Below are 16350 nucleotides of genomic sequence, written 5' to 3'. Positions count from 1 at the left end.
GGTATAAATTTAAATTATTTTTAATAAACAAAAAATATGCATGGGTTATTAAAATAGTACTGTTGTTAAAATAATATACATAAATTAATTTTGATACATTATTAGTGAAATTAATTTTATATATACATTTATTTACGAACGTTAAAAATAAATAAAAAACTATTTTTTATTTTGACTGTATAAATAATTATTTAAAAAATAAATATAATTAAATAATTATATAAAATATTTTATACTATTAGTACATTAAAATTGAACTTTAATATGTATTATAAAAAGTGTTTATAGAGGGGAAGTGATATAGGAATGTATGATTTTGACATTTTAAAAATTAATTGTATTTTTTTTATTTTAGAAATAAGTATATCATGCCATAAAATTTGGAAGATAAATTATTGTATTTTGTTACATATGGAGGCCGGATAATAAACAATTAAGCATGTATGAAAATTAATTAGGTTAGATTTTGTAGCATTAATGAAAGTTGCCGTTTGCAAGGTGACAAAAGATTAAAGTTACCAAAATATACAAAATTTGGAAGACAAACAAAGATTAGTCCCAAAAAAAGTTCATATATTTTTCTTCTCTCTCTCTCTCTCTCTCCTGCTTCTTCCTGTTACCTCCAACGTCCTTCTTCTGCTTCTTCTTCTTCTTTCTTTTACTTTTTCCTCCGTGATTGTGATTCTGAACAACAACATTTTTCCAAAAAAGGGTACCAACTCTTAAAAATTGCACAAGGGAGGGTCCAATTGGTTCTCTCCCATTTTCACAAACACACGCACGCAAAACAAGGCATCATTTTTCTCTCTTTCTGATCCCAAAATGCGTTTCCCTCTTTCTTTCTTTCTTTCTTTCTTCTCCGTAATTCAATGTAACTGAAGTTTTCTTTCCCCCTCAGATTCCTTCCTTCCCTTCCATGTTTCTGTGGGTCCAAAGCTTAAACCTTTGAACCTTTTGAAGATTGAAAATTTTCTGCATCACGGAGATTTCGGGCACCACCCACAGGAGGAAGAAAGTGGGTCTTCTTTTTTGATAAAAGAAGTTTATATCTTTGGCATCAATTTGCCCCCTTTCTAATTTTCACCTTGTTGGGTTGGTTCTTGATATCAGTGCCTCCTCTGAAGCACAGAATCTGAAAGAGGGGTTTCAGAGAGATTTCCAATTCTTTTCTTTTTTGATAATCTCTCTCTCTCTCTCTCTAGAAAGTGACAGGAGAAGGATCTCTTCCTCTTGTTAGAGAGGGTTCTTGAGGGTTTTTCTTCCCAGCTGAGTGGTGAAAATGGTGGCTATGAGGAACATTGTGCTTTTGTTGCTTTGCATCACTGTTGTTGCTCCAATTGTTCTCTATACCGATCGTCTTGGCACCTACAAGTCACCATCCAGTGAGTCTTTTTCTTATCATTTTTTATTTTTATTTCAGTGTTTTCACTTTAGAAGTCTTTGTTGTATCTTGTTGCTGATTCTTGGGGTTTTCTGTTTTTTGCAGCCAAGGAAGAGTTTATTGAAGATGTTACTGCTTTTGTAGGTGCAGGTGACTCTGGCCATTTGAATCTGCTTCCTCAGGTAAAGCTCTGAAGAAATAAATATATACCTTGATGGTGGTTGAATCTGTGATAAGTTATAGCCGAAATCTCTAATTTCTTGTTTTACAAATAGGAAACTTCAACAGCTCTTAAAGAGCCTATTGGGGTTGTATACACTGAGGACTTAACCGAAACAAAGAATTTGCCTCGAGGTATTTTGTTTGATCTTTCTATCTGTTGCTCAAAAGGGTTAGTTGTTGCTGTAACTTGTGAGATTTTCCAATGTTATCAAATGTCATTGTTCTGTTGATTTAATAGAGAGGCCGATGGTGGTTGAATCAAGGGAACATGTGTCGGCACGGGTGCTGTCAACTACAACTGAGGAAGATCAAGGTAGAAAGGAGAGCCTCATTAGACTGGTGACTGACAAGCAAGGAAATGATGGGAACATCTTGGAGAAAGCTGATGGCGGTGGTGGCGAAAATGTAAACAGCGAAGATGCTATTGATGTTGATGACAGTGATGCAAAGCTCACTAAATCAGATCGTGGTTCTGATCGCGAGTCTCAAGTTAAGGTAGGTGATGGATTTTCCGTGCTTGTATTGCATCTGTTGCTGCTGTGGTTTGTGTAAGTGTTATCTTTGTTCATCTCTATGATGATATTCTAGTGTTTGAATTGATAATCTTCTCAGGAGTTTAAGGTCTGATATATAGCACATTTTTTAGTTTTAATTAGCTCAATGCCTTAAAGTCATTATAATAAAATCTAGTTGATAAAGAGGTTCCACACTGATAAACCTATTTAGGTATGTGTTTCCTTTGTGTGGAGTTTGCATACATTAGATGAGACTGTATGCATTTGTGGTTTGCATTTAAAAAATTAGTTTGAGTCCGACGAAGATCAAAACAAATGGTAGTTAGTTGAATTGCTAATGTCAATTACAAAAAATGGATCGAATGAGTTGCTAAATAGCATTTCCTGTCAACATTATTTGCTACACGTTCAAGCCTAGTTCATATTCAAGCCAAGTTCATTTTAAGTTTCTAGTTTCACATTTGCTGCAATTTTTTCTCAGGATATTAAACAGGAGCCGCAAGCAACTATCGCCTCCAGCAACATAAACAAGAAAATTCTCTCAGGGGAAACCAATAAGCAGAAAGAACAAATGCCACCAGATGCTAAGGTACAGCAACTCAAAGATCAACTCATCCAGGCTAAAATCTTTCTTTCCTTGCCAGTAGTAAAAAGCAACTCCCATCTTACACGGGAACTACGACTACGGGTAAAGGAAGTTTCACGAACACTTGGAGATGCAAGCAAGGATTCTGACTTACCTAGGAAGTAAGTAACTATAAGAACACTGTTGTTTCCCTGTTTGTGTTCCCATGCTATCTTATTATTTTCAAGTTTATGTTTTCTTCTTTAAGTTTCTTTTATTGCTGCTTATAAAAATGACGAGTAAGTAATTTCTCTACCAAGCTCCATTTCTTGTCATAATATGTCTTACTATTGGCAGCGCAAATGAGAGAATAAAGGCGATGGAACAAACTTTGTTGAAAGGGAAGCAAGCTCAAGATGATTGTGCTGCTGTTGTGAAGAAGCTTCGGGCTATGATCCACTCAACAGAGGAGCAGCTCCATGCACACAAGAAGCAGACTTTGTTCTTAACACAATTAACAGCAAAAACATTGCCAAAAGGTCTTCACTGTCTTCCACTGCGCCTTACAACCGAGTATTATAGCTTGAATTCTTCTCAGCAACAGTTCCCCAATCAAGAGAAGTTAGAAGACCCTCGACTATACCATTATGCAATATTCTCAGACAACATATTGGCTGCGGCTGTTGTTGTGAATTCAACTGCTGTTAATGCTAAGGTATCTGTTTTTCAATGTTGTGAATTCTTGATATCAAAGAAAAATGGTGGAGTGTGCTAGGGGTATAGCTGTGCTTTATCTATTTTAACTAAGAAAGATGGTTTCTATTTTATTTTTGCCCCAAGTTTGTGAAGTAAAAGAAATTAAAAATTATCAGCACTGATGCTGTTTCAATTCCCCATTGACATGACTTGCTTATAATAATTTTATTTAATGAATTTGCAGGACACCTCAAAGCATGTTTTTCACATTGTTACCGACAGACTCAATTATGCAGCAATGAGGATGTGGTTTTTGGCAAATCCACCCGGCAATGCAACCATTCAGGTTCAGAACATTGAAGATTTTACATGGTTGAATGCAAGTTATAGTCCTGTTCTTAGGCAGTTGGGATCTCCATCCATGATTGATTATTACTTCAAGACTCACCGAGCAACTTCTGATTCAAACCTGAAGTTTAGAAATCCAAAATATTTATCTATCTTGAATCATCTTCGTTTCTACCTGCCTGAGATCTTTCCAAAGCTCAACAAGGTGCTGTTCTTGGATGATGATATAGTTGTGAAGAAGGATCTGACTGGTCTTTGGTCAGTTGATCTGAAAGGCAATGTAAATGGTGCTGTAGAAACTTGTGGAGAAAGTTTTCATCGATTTGATCGTTATCTTAACTTCTCCCATCCTCTTATCGCAAAGAATTTTGACCCACGTGCTTGTGGGTGGGCATATGGTATGAATATATTTGATTTAGCCGAATGGAAGAGGCAAAACATCACCGAGGTGTACCACAACTGGCAGAATCTGGTAAGTGATGCAGTTTGGTTTACCTTTTTAGTATGTATCCCATATGATTGGTAATAAATTCACATAAATTATATGTAGATTGGTAACTTTTTTTTTGCCATTAAACTTATTAGCTAATAAATAGGCTTTTAAGGCATGTTTCATACTATCATTCAAAAATTGCGGATAGGAGTATGTATAATAATTTGGACTCGGTTTCACTGTTTGAGAAATGGAATGTATCATATATGCAACATTAGGCAGTTTGCAATTTCCGTAAACTATTTTTGACATATCTTGTTTCTTGGTCATAGAATCGTTGACTGATTTTTGTTTGCAATTAAATTGAATTACAGAATCATGATAGACAGCTGTGGAAGTTAGGAACACTGCCACCGGGTCTCATAACATTCTGGAAACGAACTTTCCCGCTGAACCGATCTTGGCATGTCCTGGGTCTCGGCTACAATCCCAATGTCAACCAAAGAGATATTGATCGCGCTGCCGTTATCCACTACAATGGCAACTTGAAGCCATGGCTTGAGATAAGTATTCCCAAGTTCCGAAGTCATTGGACAAAGTATGTCGATTATGATCATGTGTATTTGCGAGAATGCAACATCAACCCATAGAGATGTGTCTTGGTACATTAAACCACTGATTGAAGTTTTCTTGGCACTAGCCATGCCGCAATGCACCACATAGGTCTGCATTTTCATGTGTAGGGCTTCTAATTTTTTGTTAAAGCTTTACAATTCTTTTTGTATTGGTTTTCCCTGTTTTATGTCAGTATTTTTTGGATTTGGGCATAGTAGAGATTAAGAGTAAAAAATCAGAGTATCAATTTGCAACCATTGAACCTTGATCACTTACCAGCAGAGATGCTAACTGTACTTGTAAATGAAAATAGCTATTTTTAAGTTCTCTCCTCTTTGCCTCTTTGTTGTAGCTTGTACCCTACCATTTCCCTAAACAGTTCCTTTGTCTTGTAGTTGTACAATTCCTTGTTCTTTTATTGAAGTTGACACTCTTTTCAATACCCTTAATGGAATTAATCATTTTTTAAGCTCTTAACCCATCGTTCATATTAACTTCATGTGGTTATGTTTTGATTTCAAATGGATTATTATATATTTCCTCACCTTGTTTCTGGTTTACAAGAATATATGTAGGTGCTAATATTATAACAGCTTAAACTATCTCTCTACTATGCTGGTTGCTCAGCTAAGAAGTTAGTTAGATGTAGTAAAACAAAGGTAAGGTTTGTTCAATAATATAATCATAGTAGTTGGCTGCTACAACAATTCAAGGCTTAAACCTTTTTTTGTGTAATATAATGATATGGTAGGTAATGGTGAAGTTGGAAGTGGTAGTGTACAAGTGTAGTTTGGTACATAATGGTTAAGAAGATGAGTTGAGTAAAGTAGAAGTATGGTAGAAGAGAAATTGAAAAGAACTCTTGAATAGAGTAATCTCCAAATAAGGATTAAGAAATTTTTAGTTGGATATTTTAATTTTTAATAATTTTTAATTATCAAATTTATTATGTTAATACATATCAATCTTTACAAAATACTGATAAAGATTAGCTTGTCTAACTCGGATTTGGGGTGTTACTAATTAAATGATTATGAATAGTAATTGATGGTGAGTGGGACAAAGAATCATATGGATGGAATGCATAATTTTGAGGTGGGGTCCAATTGGGACAGGCTGTTTCCTAATGGGGACAGCATTACATTGCATGGAAAAAGATTAGTCATGAATCAGCACAGCACAGCAAGTGGTTGGTTGGTTGATTCAAAAGGAAAAAGAACATTGCATTGGTGATCATCACGTGGGTGGTGGAACCCATTAACTTAACTATTCATCCCTACTATTCGTGTTTCTCAATAACTGTTTCATGTAAATTTATTATTTTTCAAAATAATTTAATTTAAAAATGTACAAAAAGAGGTAAAAAGATAAGAGAAGGATAAAAAGGTAAGAATGGAGTGACGACGGAATTCACTAATGTTCATTTTGGAGTACTCAGTAAATAATAAGCAACTATATTATATACTTTACATAAGAAATTTAAAATATAAAATTATCTTATGTTTAACATAATGATCAAACATTGTTTAAACAATATTTTTCATTTTTTAAAACTATTATACAATAAATTAAAGACAAATCTTGAAATGATAATTAAATTGATTGTGTAATTTTTAAATCACAAATTTGAATCATAAAAATATAAAATCATTACTAGTATGTTTATCAAATTTAACAAAAGCACAATAAAGGAAGTCGTTTACGTTAAAAATCAATTATATAGGTTAGTTTAGTAGCGCCTGAATGCAAAATAAATTAAAACAACTTGAGCATAAAAAATTAACAGTTGTATAAAATTAATAGATAAATATCTATTGAGTATTTGAGTTACTTTCATTTATTCTCTGAGACGGTTAGTCTAACTCTTACAAAAAAAATTCATATTTTTTGTATTTTATATGTAAAAGAAATTGCAACGATACATTTTTTAATTATAACTTTAAATGGTTAACAACTTTCAAAATTAATAATAGATTATCACAAAAAAAAACCTGAAATAAGTGTTAAAACTTAATATTCCAGCTAAAAAGCATTTTAATACACATTTTCTTGTAGTGCTGCTACTTGAAGTACTTAAGTTTAAGTACACTAGAAGAGGAGGGTTATATCTCCTAGAACAACCAGTTCCATGATCCTCATGATGCTTTAAAACGCTTTGCCAAGCGCTCATACCTACGCCTTTTCTGATTCAAATAAATGAAACAAGTTCCTTAGTTTACTCGGTAAGACACCAGCTTTAATGTGTGAAAGAGAGATACATAAAAGAATGGGACATACCGCGGGAGACACAGAGGGAAAGACCTTACTAAGTGCTATATCAAAATGTCTTGGCTTGCAAGTATAAGTATCACTAGAGGCTTCAACTGAGGTCAAACCTTCTTCAACTGCGGTATATTTCTCATCAAGAGCAGCACGAGTTGCTTCATCCACCTGTATCATCAAGAAAATGACAACTTCCCCTATTATTCCTCCTTCAAAGGATTATTAAAACAAGCAGAAAAAGATAAAGCAGGGACAAACCAATTCAGCAAGGTCTGCGCCACTAAAATTTTCACACGCTTCAGCTATGGCTCTCAGATCCACAGTAGGATCAAGAGGTTCCTTCCTTGCAAGAGCTTTCAATATTGAAAACCGCTGGTCAGTGCTTGGCAGAGGAACATAAAGTTGTTTACCAAGTCTACCAGGACGGAGGAGAGCCTCATCCATCCTATCAGGCCTACAAAATGAGAAATTTACATCACTGCAATAAGATGGAAACAAAAATAACTAAATAGATATGACAAATAAAATTTTACCTATTTGTTGCACCAATGACAAAAACATTTTGGCATTGCCCCGCACCATCTAGCTCAACTAGTAACTGCAGTTGCAAATAATAATGCCATTTTTTAATAATATAATGATATCAGAATTATTTATCCAATAACTAGTATTGTTTGACCTGATTCACCACTCGCTCAATGCCTGATCCACCTTCTGCACCACGTTTGGTTGACAAAGCATCCACCTGAAGTTAATTGAATAGTGGTAGATAACAGTTATTATTCCCAAATCAATGTAACAGAATACTAGAATCCTAATTCAAGAGTTGATTTCGAGCAAACTATCATTTCTAACTTTAAAACACTGACAATATTAACAGTGAATTGACAAAATTAGTTTTGTAACATGACAATATTAACCGTGAATTAACAAAATTAGTTTTGTACCCACAAAAGATGGTTTATACGCGATAAAAATATCTAAACGTTAATTTTATTCATATATACATTTGTCAATATTCCCAGCTTTTATGGATAACAATAACAACTTCCATTTTTCATGGTTACACAATTTTATTTATTCATAGGTAGAATTATCAACATCATGAATCTTTATGGATAGAAATGGTACTCTATTCTAAATGACCTTAACTCATTTCTCCTATAGTCCTACACTTTATTTATAATGACAAACTTCTCTAAGTTGCTACCTATTGGGATCCTTACACACCTTTCAAACAAATTGACCAAACGTACTCAAATAGAACTCCAAATAGGCAACATAAGTTAATATATAAAGCACAGGTCTTGTACATAAATTGTTTACTGAGTACTGACTTGGGGGACGATCCCTCTAGTGCACATATACTTTGCACTTAACAATGATTCAATGAATGAATAAACACATAAGAAATGACTTTTATAATTAAGTCAGACAATTTTGTGTCAAAATATTATAGTTAACATTCATCAAGAGATAAAATAACCAACCTCATCAAAAAATAATATACAGGGTGAACATGCCCTTGCACGACTAAACGTTAGTCGAATTTCTCTCTCACTTTCTCCAACAAATTTATTTATGAGCTCCGGCCCCTAAATAATTCAAGAATTTAAAATAATTGTTTATTCAATATAGCGTAAGTCCCCGTGAAGCAAAACCAAAAATGAATAAGGTAAGATGAAGTATTTAGACAAACCTTAACATGAATGAAATTAGCTCCTGCCTCATTGGCAACAGCTTTGGCAATAAGAGTTTTACCACAACCAGGGGGCCCAAAAAGTAAAATTCCCGTCTGATTTGCAAACCTAAATGCCTGAAATAGATAAATCCAATAACATTTACCAACCTATGAAATTCAACTAACCACCATTTTCAAGGAAAGGGGAGGCAAAAATCAATCCATTAATTTTCAGATGACAAAATGCAATTAAGGCAAGAATTAAGAGACTACTACCAAACTAACTATCAGAGAATAAGAAAGACTGGAAGGAAGAGCTCGTTTAATCTAATAGCCAATTTTTCTCCATATTAGACTTTAGGAGAAGGAAATGAAGGGTACTTTGAAAAAATTACCTGATAAACCTCAGGATATTTTATCGGCCTTATTATTCTATTTTTAAACTCCTTCCTTAAATAATCAAGGCCGCCAACATCTTCCCATTTCTCATCGGGAATGGATGAGAAGCCCTCTCTTCTTAATGAAGGTTGCACAATTTTCAAAGCTTCCTGGATGTATACCCCGTAAATATGAGTAACACTTTTAACAATTATAATAACATTATAGCAACTAATAATAAGACAAAATAAACAAAGAAACAAATCTAAGGCACCTGGAAATCAGACATTGTGTAGACAAGCTTATCCATATCTTCAAGAGGCCAAGGTTCCCTCCACCAGTCTCCAAGATCACTTGTCTCATGCTCCCCTATCCTTTCGGAAATAATTCTCTTCATGGCCAAATTACTAGCCCCCGTAATCAAGGCTGCCAAATCAGCACCGACATATCCTGGTGTAGACCTGGCTATGTCTTTTAGATCCAATGAACCCTGAAGTGGAAGATTGCGAGTGAGCAAGGAGAGGATATGTTCTCTCGACGATTCATCAGGAATGCCAAGAACAAACTCCCGATCAAACCGCCCAGGCCTTCTCAAGGCTGAGTCAAGAGCATCAGGCCTATTTGTAGCTCCAATTACAAGAACATATTTAGGATGAACATTAGAACTGTCCGAATCATTAGCAGATTGCATACACCTACTTGATTGATCCATGCTGGCAAGTAACTGTGTAACAATTCTTTTCTCCATCTCTCGCTGTAAATTGTCTCTTTTCGAAGCAATTGAATCAATCTCATCAATGAAGACGATTGATGGGGCAGTCCGATACGCTTTGGCGAAAAGCTCTCTGATATTCTCTTCAGATGCACCTTAACAATTCATGGGCCAATAGAGTAAAAAAAATAATAAGCAGTACTAACAAGCAAAGACACTAATTTGTAGTAAAAACTAATTTGAAAGTCTATTTTTTTTAGAAAGTCTAGGAGGCCAGCACTTAGCCACAGCACTCCTTTTTTTTTTTGAAAAAAAGCCAAGTTCTCTAGGATTAATCTTTAGAAGAACAAGCGCAATAACCCTGCCATCATAAATAATGCCTGTAATTGGTCTCTAATAACAAAAGAAAGGAAACCTCAAGTTTAAGGAAATGATAACGAAATACCCGATACTCCAGAAACCAACTCAGTAGCTGATATCGGATAGAAGGGAACACGGGTCTCATTAGCTATGGCGTGAGCCAGTGTGGTCTTGCCGCAACCGGGTGGCCCATGCAGCAAGATTCCAGTAGTAGGAGTACGACCTAGCTTTCTTGGAAGCTCAGGATGGTACCATGGAACAATCACTTCTTTCACCAGCTTTTCCAGAAGATCCTTCATCCCACCCAAATCACTTAACCTAGGTCCTGCCTTAACCTCAACAAAGCTGCCACCACCATGGTCGCCATTTGAAACGGAACCCTTCAAATTCAACGCCGCCTTCACTTTGCCTCCGCTTCCATTCTTAGCACAAATCTCATTAGTAGCCTTGTCACTATTGGCGACCTCCATTTCAACGTTCTTATCTTGCACCACGTGTTTCATCTTCCTCACACTATCATCCTTCGTGGGAGTATACGCTTTTCGCAGCATCGTCTTCATCAGATCGACAGCAGGTTCGTACTTCTCCCGGTAAATTGCGTCCTCCGATGTCGACACAGACACTGTGCCATCATCATCATCCTCACCGCCGCTGCTTCCAGACGGGCTCAAGCTTGAAGCAGAGGACGAAGATGCAGAACCCTGAGTTTCTTTTTCGCCCTGCATCCTTTTTCGCAGGTGCAAAGCCTCCATCTTCTGCAACCTCTCTTCACCTTCGTCGACTCTCTTCTGTCTCTTTCGGAGCGCGCTTCGACCACTTTCTTCGTCGCCATTGTGGCCGCTGCGCTTGGCAGACACTTTGGTCGCGTGTTTGGAACGTGGCTCGAGGACTTGTTGAACTAATCGAGTGAGGGCTTGGTGCTTGGTGCGTTGGTAATCGGGGTAAGTGGAGCGTAGGTGGTTAACGATATCATCGACAGTGGAGTAACTGGACTTGCACGACTCCAACCGACCGCGAAGGGTTCCTTGCAGTGCCCTTACCCCATTTCTTCTCCCCATCACACACGGTTGTATTCTCACTCCACCTCCTAATTGTGTCTCTTATATAGGCAGAGATCCTAAATCCTAATTCCTTTTTGGGTCATGGCCAAAGCCCAAAGCCCAAAACCCAACCCGAGACTGGATACACCAACCATCCCCAATCCTGTTGCAAACTATGACTCATGGGCCTGATACGGATACGAAACATATACAAAATTTAAAATTTTAAAGGCACAAAAATACAGTATAGGTATAAAATATAAATTTTTTTAGATAAATTATAATAATATTTTAATATTTTATTAATATTGAAATATAAAATAATTTTTTAATTATTTTTAATATTTTTTTTAATTATATAAAATATTTTAAAATATTTTTTGTTTTAATAAATAATAATATGTATTATTTCTAAGGCTCTGAAAATCGAACCGATTATCAAACCGCTCTAGTGATTGGTTCATTGGTTTATAGGTTCAATCGGTTCGACCGTGGTTGAACCGAAAAATCGTTTTGTAAAAAAATAATAAATAAAATATAAATAAACAAACAAAAATATAATTATAGACTAATATAATCTTTTAAATATTATCCAAATTAAAAGTATTACATCAACCACTATTATAATTTTATCTAAATACAAATACAAAAGTCAAATAACAAAAAAAATAAATAATCACTCACAAACCAATCAATTATTCGCCATCTTCATATTACATGTCAAATTGCTCATCTTCCATTCAATTCTTAATCTCAGGTATTGCATTAGAAACCCAAAAAAATATTTAATGAAGTAACAAAGAAGCTCTGCCCAATGAATGTCTTCTTTTTAATTTATAGCTACATGTAAATTGATATACCTCAATTCCATTCTCTTTCTAATAACAAGAAGTCAAGAACAATTAATTAAGATCAACATCATGAACAATTTAGCAAATTAAGATCAACAACTTGAATAATTTATCAAATCAACACTAATAACATGAACAATTTATCAAATCAAGAACTGCAAACCATAACAAGAACAATTTATAAAATTAACAAATTATCAAAAGGTCAAGAACAACATAACAACTTAACAATCTAAAATTTAAAAGTTAAGAATAGCACTAAAACATTAATTTATCAAATTAACAAGTTAATAAGATCAATTAGAACTGAAAATCAAAATAACAAGAACAACTAAAGCTTTAAAATATAACAAACCAACAAGAAAACAAGAACTGGAACAACATACTAATCATTAAAAACAAAGCTGGAGCGCGAGGAACAGAGCTTCTCGTTATGGGTTTTCTTAACATTCCACAAACTCATTTAAGAAAAACACAACATCTAAGGAAGCATATCTAATATAGCTTGTCGTTCCTTCCTTGTGGACACCTGCATCAAGCTTAGAACTAAGGAATTGATGTGAAGAACATTGAATTACCTTTGTTCGTATTACTAATAGTGTTCAGTATTACATTGAATAACCTTTTGTCTAGTTCCTTCCCTGTGCACCTATATCAAAATCAAAAATAACAAACCACAAATACAATTTATCAAATTAATAAGTTATTAAAATGTCAAAACCAGCACAATCTAACAATTACAGTTTACAAAATCAATAACAGCCCCTAGAACAACAGTTTATCAAAGTAACAAATTAAAAAGATCAAGAGCATAACAAAATAAGTTAATATAGCAATCCAACAACCAAATAAGAACTAAAACTGCAACCTACTAATTAAAATAACCACTAACTAAAACAAGATCTGTAACGTTCATCCAGTCATTGTTCTGCACAATTATCCCCAATTTAACCAAATGCCCAACTAAGTGATTAAGCATAAAAAAAAAACCCTAAGCAAGATCTTGAATGAATAAACTAAATCATACTAATCTTACCAAGCAAAGGAGGAAAGGGACATCTCTGAATCTGAACAACAAATGAACAAAAAAAAGGCAAGAAACTAACCATTACTTTCGATATGAGACTCTGAGAAATGAGCAATGAGCAAAGTATCAAGGAGAAGGAGCAAGAACACCGGTGATGAGAAGGTGAGGGCGACGGTCGACTAGGCAATGAGCACAACGACCCACGACGTGCGACGGGCTAGCAGGAGAATATACAAGCGGAGGCACCGATTGTTTAGCACTGAGTCGAGCCTTGCGGCGGTGGGGAAGACTGTAACCTAGGGTTGAGAGTTGAGAGAGGAAGGACTGAGGATTGGGGGAATGGCTTGGGGGAGAGTGGCTGGAGATGACAGTTGCGACGGCGGGGTGGCACGGTAGTGGCTGGACGGAGCAAGCGACAGAGTGATGGAGGAGCTCGAAGGCCAATGGCCAGTTCCCAGCCAGTTTGGTGGTTCGATAACGATTTTAAAAAAGAACGGTTATGACTTCTGTTCGAACCGAAAACCTCACCGGTTCACGGTTCGACCGGCCGGTTCGAACCGGTTTTCAGAACCTTGATTATTTCTAAACTCATTTCAAGAATACATGTTAAGAATAAGATTAGACACACAGACACAAGTGTGTCCAAGTGTGTCCGAAAAAGAATCTTTTATTTTTTATTAAGACACAATTGGATATAATAAACATGCATATCGAACTAGTGTCGATGAATATCGTATCCGAGATGTGTCCAAAACGCAGATATGATAACTCAACAAAGTATCTATACTTCGTATGTTACTTACAAATCAGATATTTACATTGAGATATAGAGATATAACAGAGACATATTTAGATATATTAAATTAATATATTTTGTGTCCATCTTAATAAAAAAATAAAAAAAACTAAAAAATACGATTTATTTTTTATTTTTTTCATTATTTTTATTAATTTTTTATAATTAAATTTGTAAAATAATTTTACACGCAGTCAAAACTTATTTTATGCTGTTATCATAACTGAACACGGCCTAAGCTATTCTAACTAGACTCTCTTGAGGTGCTGAAAAACACGTTTCCTCTCCCGTAATCATTGACAATTAAACCATTCTTATGCCCCTATTTGGCAAGGTGCTATTCCTCTCGGTCTGCTAGAATCACATGTCAAAGATGGTACATGCTTTGATGCTCTTATTTGGTCTCTTTCATGGCCAACACTTTCGATGACGCTGCGCCACAGAAAGAGAAAAACCGCGATCGAGACTGCCTCTTCATATTGGCATTGACTTGCTTGCGAATTCACATCTACAAACGATTTGCCACTAGTTAATCTTTTCGTCCAATTCGGTTCACCAAGTCATTGGTATCCATCACCATCGGTTCTGCCCTCTACCTTATGAACTGATTGCTGAGATACTAGAGCACTTTTCTTCCACAATTTAATCTATTTGTTCTTTTTTTGTTCCATAATTTTTCTTTGTTTGATCTTTTCTCTACTGATTAATTCTTAAATGCAATTTGTCTGCTTTTTCTTCTAATGGTGCTTGGAATCTCTGCAGGAGGATGAGAGGTCCAATATGGCATTAATTTCTGCTGCTGCTCTTGCTACTTTGTGAGCTTAAGAGATCGTCCTCTCTTGGTGTCTCATTTATAAGTTGTTTACTATAATTAAAGCCTATCTGAGCGCTAAGACTTCTGTTGTTGTGCTGGAATTTTTTGAATTATTCCAATAAAGCCTAACACCATTCTTCTTCTACTGTGTTAAAGCAATTATTCCATTCCCAGTCGCTTTTCTAAAAGTTGCATCCACGTTTGCTTTAAGCCGATCTCCCGGTGGATGTCTCCATTTAACCAATTTCACCCTCCTACTTTCTGTTGCTTTTATTGCTTCTGCTCCTACTTGTTTTATTTTTGTATCCCAATTCCCAAATTCCCAATGCATGCTTTCCAATATTCTTGCTTTTACAATTGTCCATTTTGGGTTAATTTGTTGCCTTTGAAAGATTACATTCCTGATTTTAACCGATTTTAGTACCGAAAATGTTTAGTAACCAAAAGAAATTAGTGAGTTAAATCTCAATTTAACCTTTAAAATTTAATTTGATACTCAAAATGATTTTCACAATTTCGTTGGCCCCAATTAGAACCCTAAATTTACAATCGTGGCTCTGGCTTGTCCCTGTGATCATCTCCGCCACCAGAATACTGATTAGATGCAATTGCATGACACGGGATACTACTTAAACGATGACGCATTGGTTTCGCGCCCAAACCCTTTAAAAACCACGTCGTTTCAGTTTTTTGTGGGTTAAAACTCTCTTTCTTTTTAGAACAACGATCATAAGTTGCAAAATATCAAGAAAACTCTTACACTATGTGGTTTCCAAAGGATTTGGGCGCGAAACTAATGCGTCGTCGTTTAAGTAGTATCCACCATATCATGCAATTGCGTCAAATCAGCATTCTGGTGACAGAGATTATCGCAGGGACAAGCCAAAGCCACAATTGCAAATTTGGGGTTCTAATTGGGGCTAACAAAATTGTGGGGGTCATTCTGAGTATCGGGCTAAATTTCAGGGGCCAAATTGAGATTTAACTCGAAATTAGTAGCATTAATTAATTATTACAACAATTAATGAATGCTAAATAAAGTAAATTCTAGCTGTTTTTCTGTGTCTTCTTAGCATTATTGTTTTAGTAAAATGAATTGCTTGATCAGTGTGATGCACAGATACTGACACGGATATGGGCATACACGAATTTAAAATTTTTATATGACACGGGGATACGACATATATGGAAAATATAAAGTACCTTTTAGATAAATTATAATTATAATTTGATATTTTATTGATATTAAAATATAAATTAATTTTTTAATTATTTTTAATATTTTTTTAATTATATAAAGTATTTAAAATATGTTTTGTTTTAATAATTAAGAATATATACTATTTTTAAACTCATTTTAAGAATATATGTTAAGAATAAGACTGAACAAGCTGACACATGATAGTGTTTAGGTGTGTCCAAATATGTATAGAGAATAATTTTTATCTTTTATTTTTTGGATACAGAAGACACGTGTATCGAATAAATATCAATGATTGTTGTGTCCGAAATATGTCCGACATACGAATACGGCAAATAAAAGAAGTATTCATGCTTTATAGACAGATCAAGTTGAATGGAGTTTGATAAATATGGGTGAAACACAACAACATGGTCTGCATACAATTTGTTTTTGCCAAATTATTTTTAGTAA

At 35.0% G+C, this 16350-nt stretch overlaps 2 protein-coding genes and 1 long non-coding RNA gene across 4 annotated transcripts; 2 read left to right on the top strand and 1 right to left on the bottom strand.

Moving 5' to 3' along the window:
• Positions 1-497: 497 nt before the first annotated feature.
• Positions 498-5252, top strand: LOC112796050 (probable galacturonosyltransferase 4). The gene is made up of 8 exons (XM_025838305.3): positions 498-1382; positions 1487-1563; positions 1657-1735; positions 1842-2098; positions 2600-2865; positions 3041-3398; positions 3624-4199; positions 4535-5252. Exons 1-8 carry the CDS (start codon positions 1280-1282, stop codon positions 4808-4810), a joined length of 1992 nt encoding a protein of 663 aa, XP_025694090.1. The 5' UTR covers positions 498-1279; the 3' UTR covers positions 4811-5252.
• A 1298-nt stretch (positions 5253-6550) lies between these two features.
• On the bottom strand, positions 6551-13553 carry LOC112796049 (cell division control protein 48 homolog C). 2 transcript variants are annotated; one of them, XM_025838304.3, is made up of 12 exons: positions 13166-13553; positions 12638-12708; positions 10254-11371; positions 9371-9963; positions 9114-9266; positions 8737-8853; positions 8528-8632; positions 7717-7782; positions 7571-7635; positions 7296-7491; positions 7053-7205; positions 6551-6958 (listed from the first exon to the last, which is right to left on the bottom strand). In XM_025838304.3, exons 3-12 carry the CDS (start codon positions 11224-11226, stop codon positions 6911-6913), a joined length of 2469 nt encoding a protein of 822 aa, XP_025694089.1. In that variant the 5' UTR covers positions 11227-11371; positions 12638-12708; positions 13166-13553; the 3' UTR covers positions 6551-6910. The 2 variants fall into 2 exon arrangements, with proteins under 2 accessions (XP_025694089.1, XP_072091015.1); XM_072234914.1 differs by having other exon boundaries at positions 10254-11396; positions 13166-13542.
• A 581-nt stretch (positions 13554-14134) lies between these two features.
• On the top strand, positions 14135-14841 carry LOC112796048 (uncharacterized). The gene is made up of 2 exons (XR_003199009.3): positions 14135-14448; positions 14645-14841. It is a non-coding gene; the product is annotated as an uncharacterized lncRNA (long non-coding RNA).
• Positions 14842-16350: the final 1509 nt, after the last annotated feature.

Source organism: Arachis hypogaea, chromosome 4 (genome assembly GCF_003086295.3).
Source record: "Arachis hypogaea cultivar Tifrunner chromosome 4, arahy.Tifrunner.gnm2.J5K5, whole genome shotgun sequence".
Taxonomy (NCBI): domain Eukaryota; kingdom Viridiplantae; phylum Streptophyta; class Magnoliopsida; order Fabales; family Fabaceae; genus Arachis; species Arachis hypogaea.
The sequence above is the reverse complement of the archived record's forward strand: the minus strand, read 5'-3'. Positions and strand labels throughout refer to the sequence as shown.

Excerpts from the sequence above, each read along its gene's own strand:
- LOC112796049 (XM_025838304.3), bottom strand. The coding sequence starts at position 11,226 with ATGGGGAGAAGAAATGGGGTAAGGGCACTGCAAGGAACCCTTCGCGGT. Across the intron at positions 7,206-7,295 it reads GCGCAGACCTTGCTGAATTG|GTGGATGAAGCAACTCGTGC; the intron begins GTTTGTCCCTGC and ends TTGATGATACAG. Across the intron at positions 6,959-7,052 it reads TTCCCTCTGTGTCTCCCGCG|AAAAGGCGTAGGTATGAGCG; the intron begins GTATGTCCCATT and ends TATTTGAATCAG.
- LOC112796050 (XM_025838305.3), top strand. The coding sequence starts at position 1,280 with ATGGTGGCTATGAGGAACATTGTGCTTTTGTTGCTTTGCATCACTGTT. Across the intron at positions 1,383-1,486 it reads CACCTACAAGTCACCATCCA|CCAAGGAAGAGTTTATTGAA; the intron begins GTGAGTCTTTTT and ends TGTTTTTTGCAG. Across the intron at positions 4,200-4,534 it reads ACCACAACTGGCAGAATCTG|AATCATGATAGACAGCTGTG; the intron begins GTAAGTGATGCA and ends ATTGAATTACAG.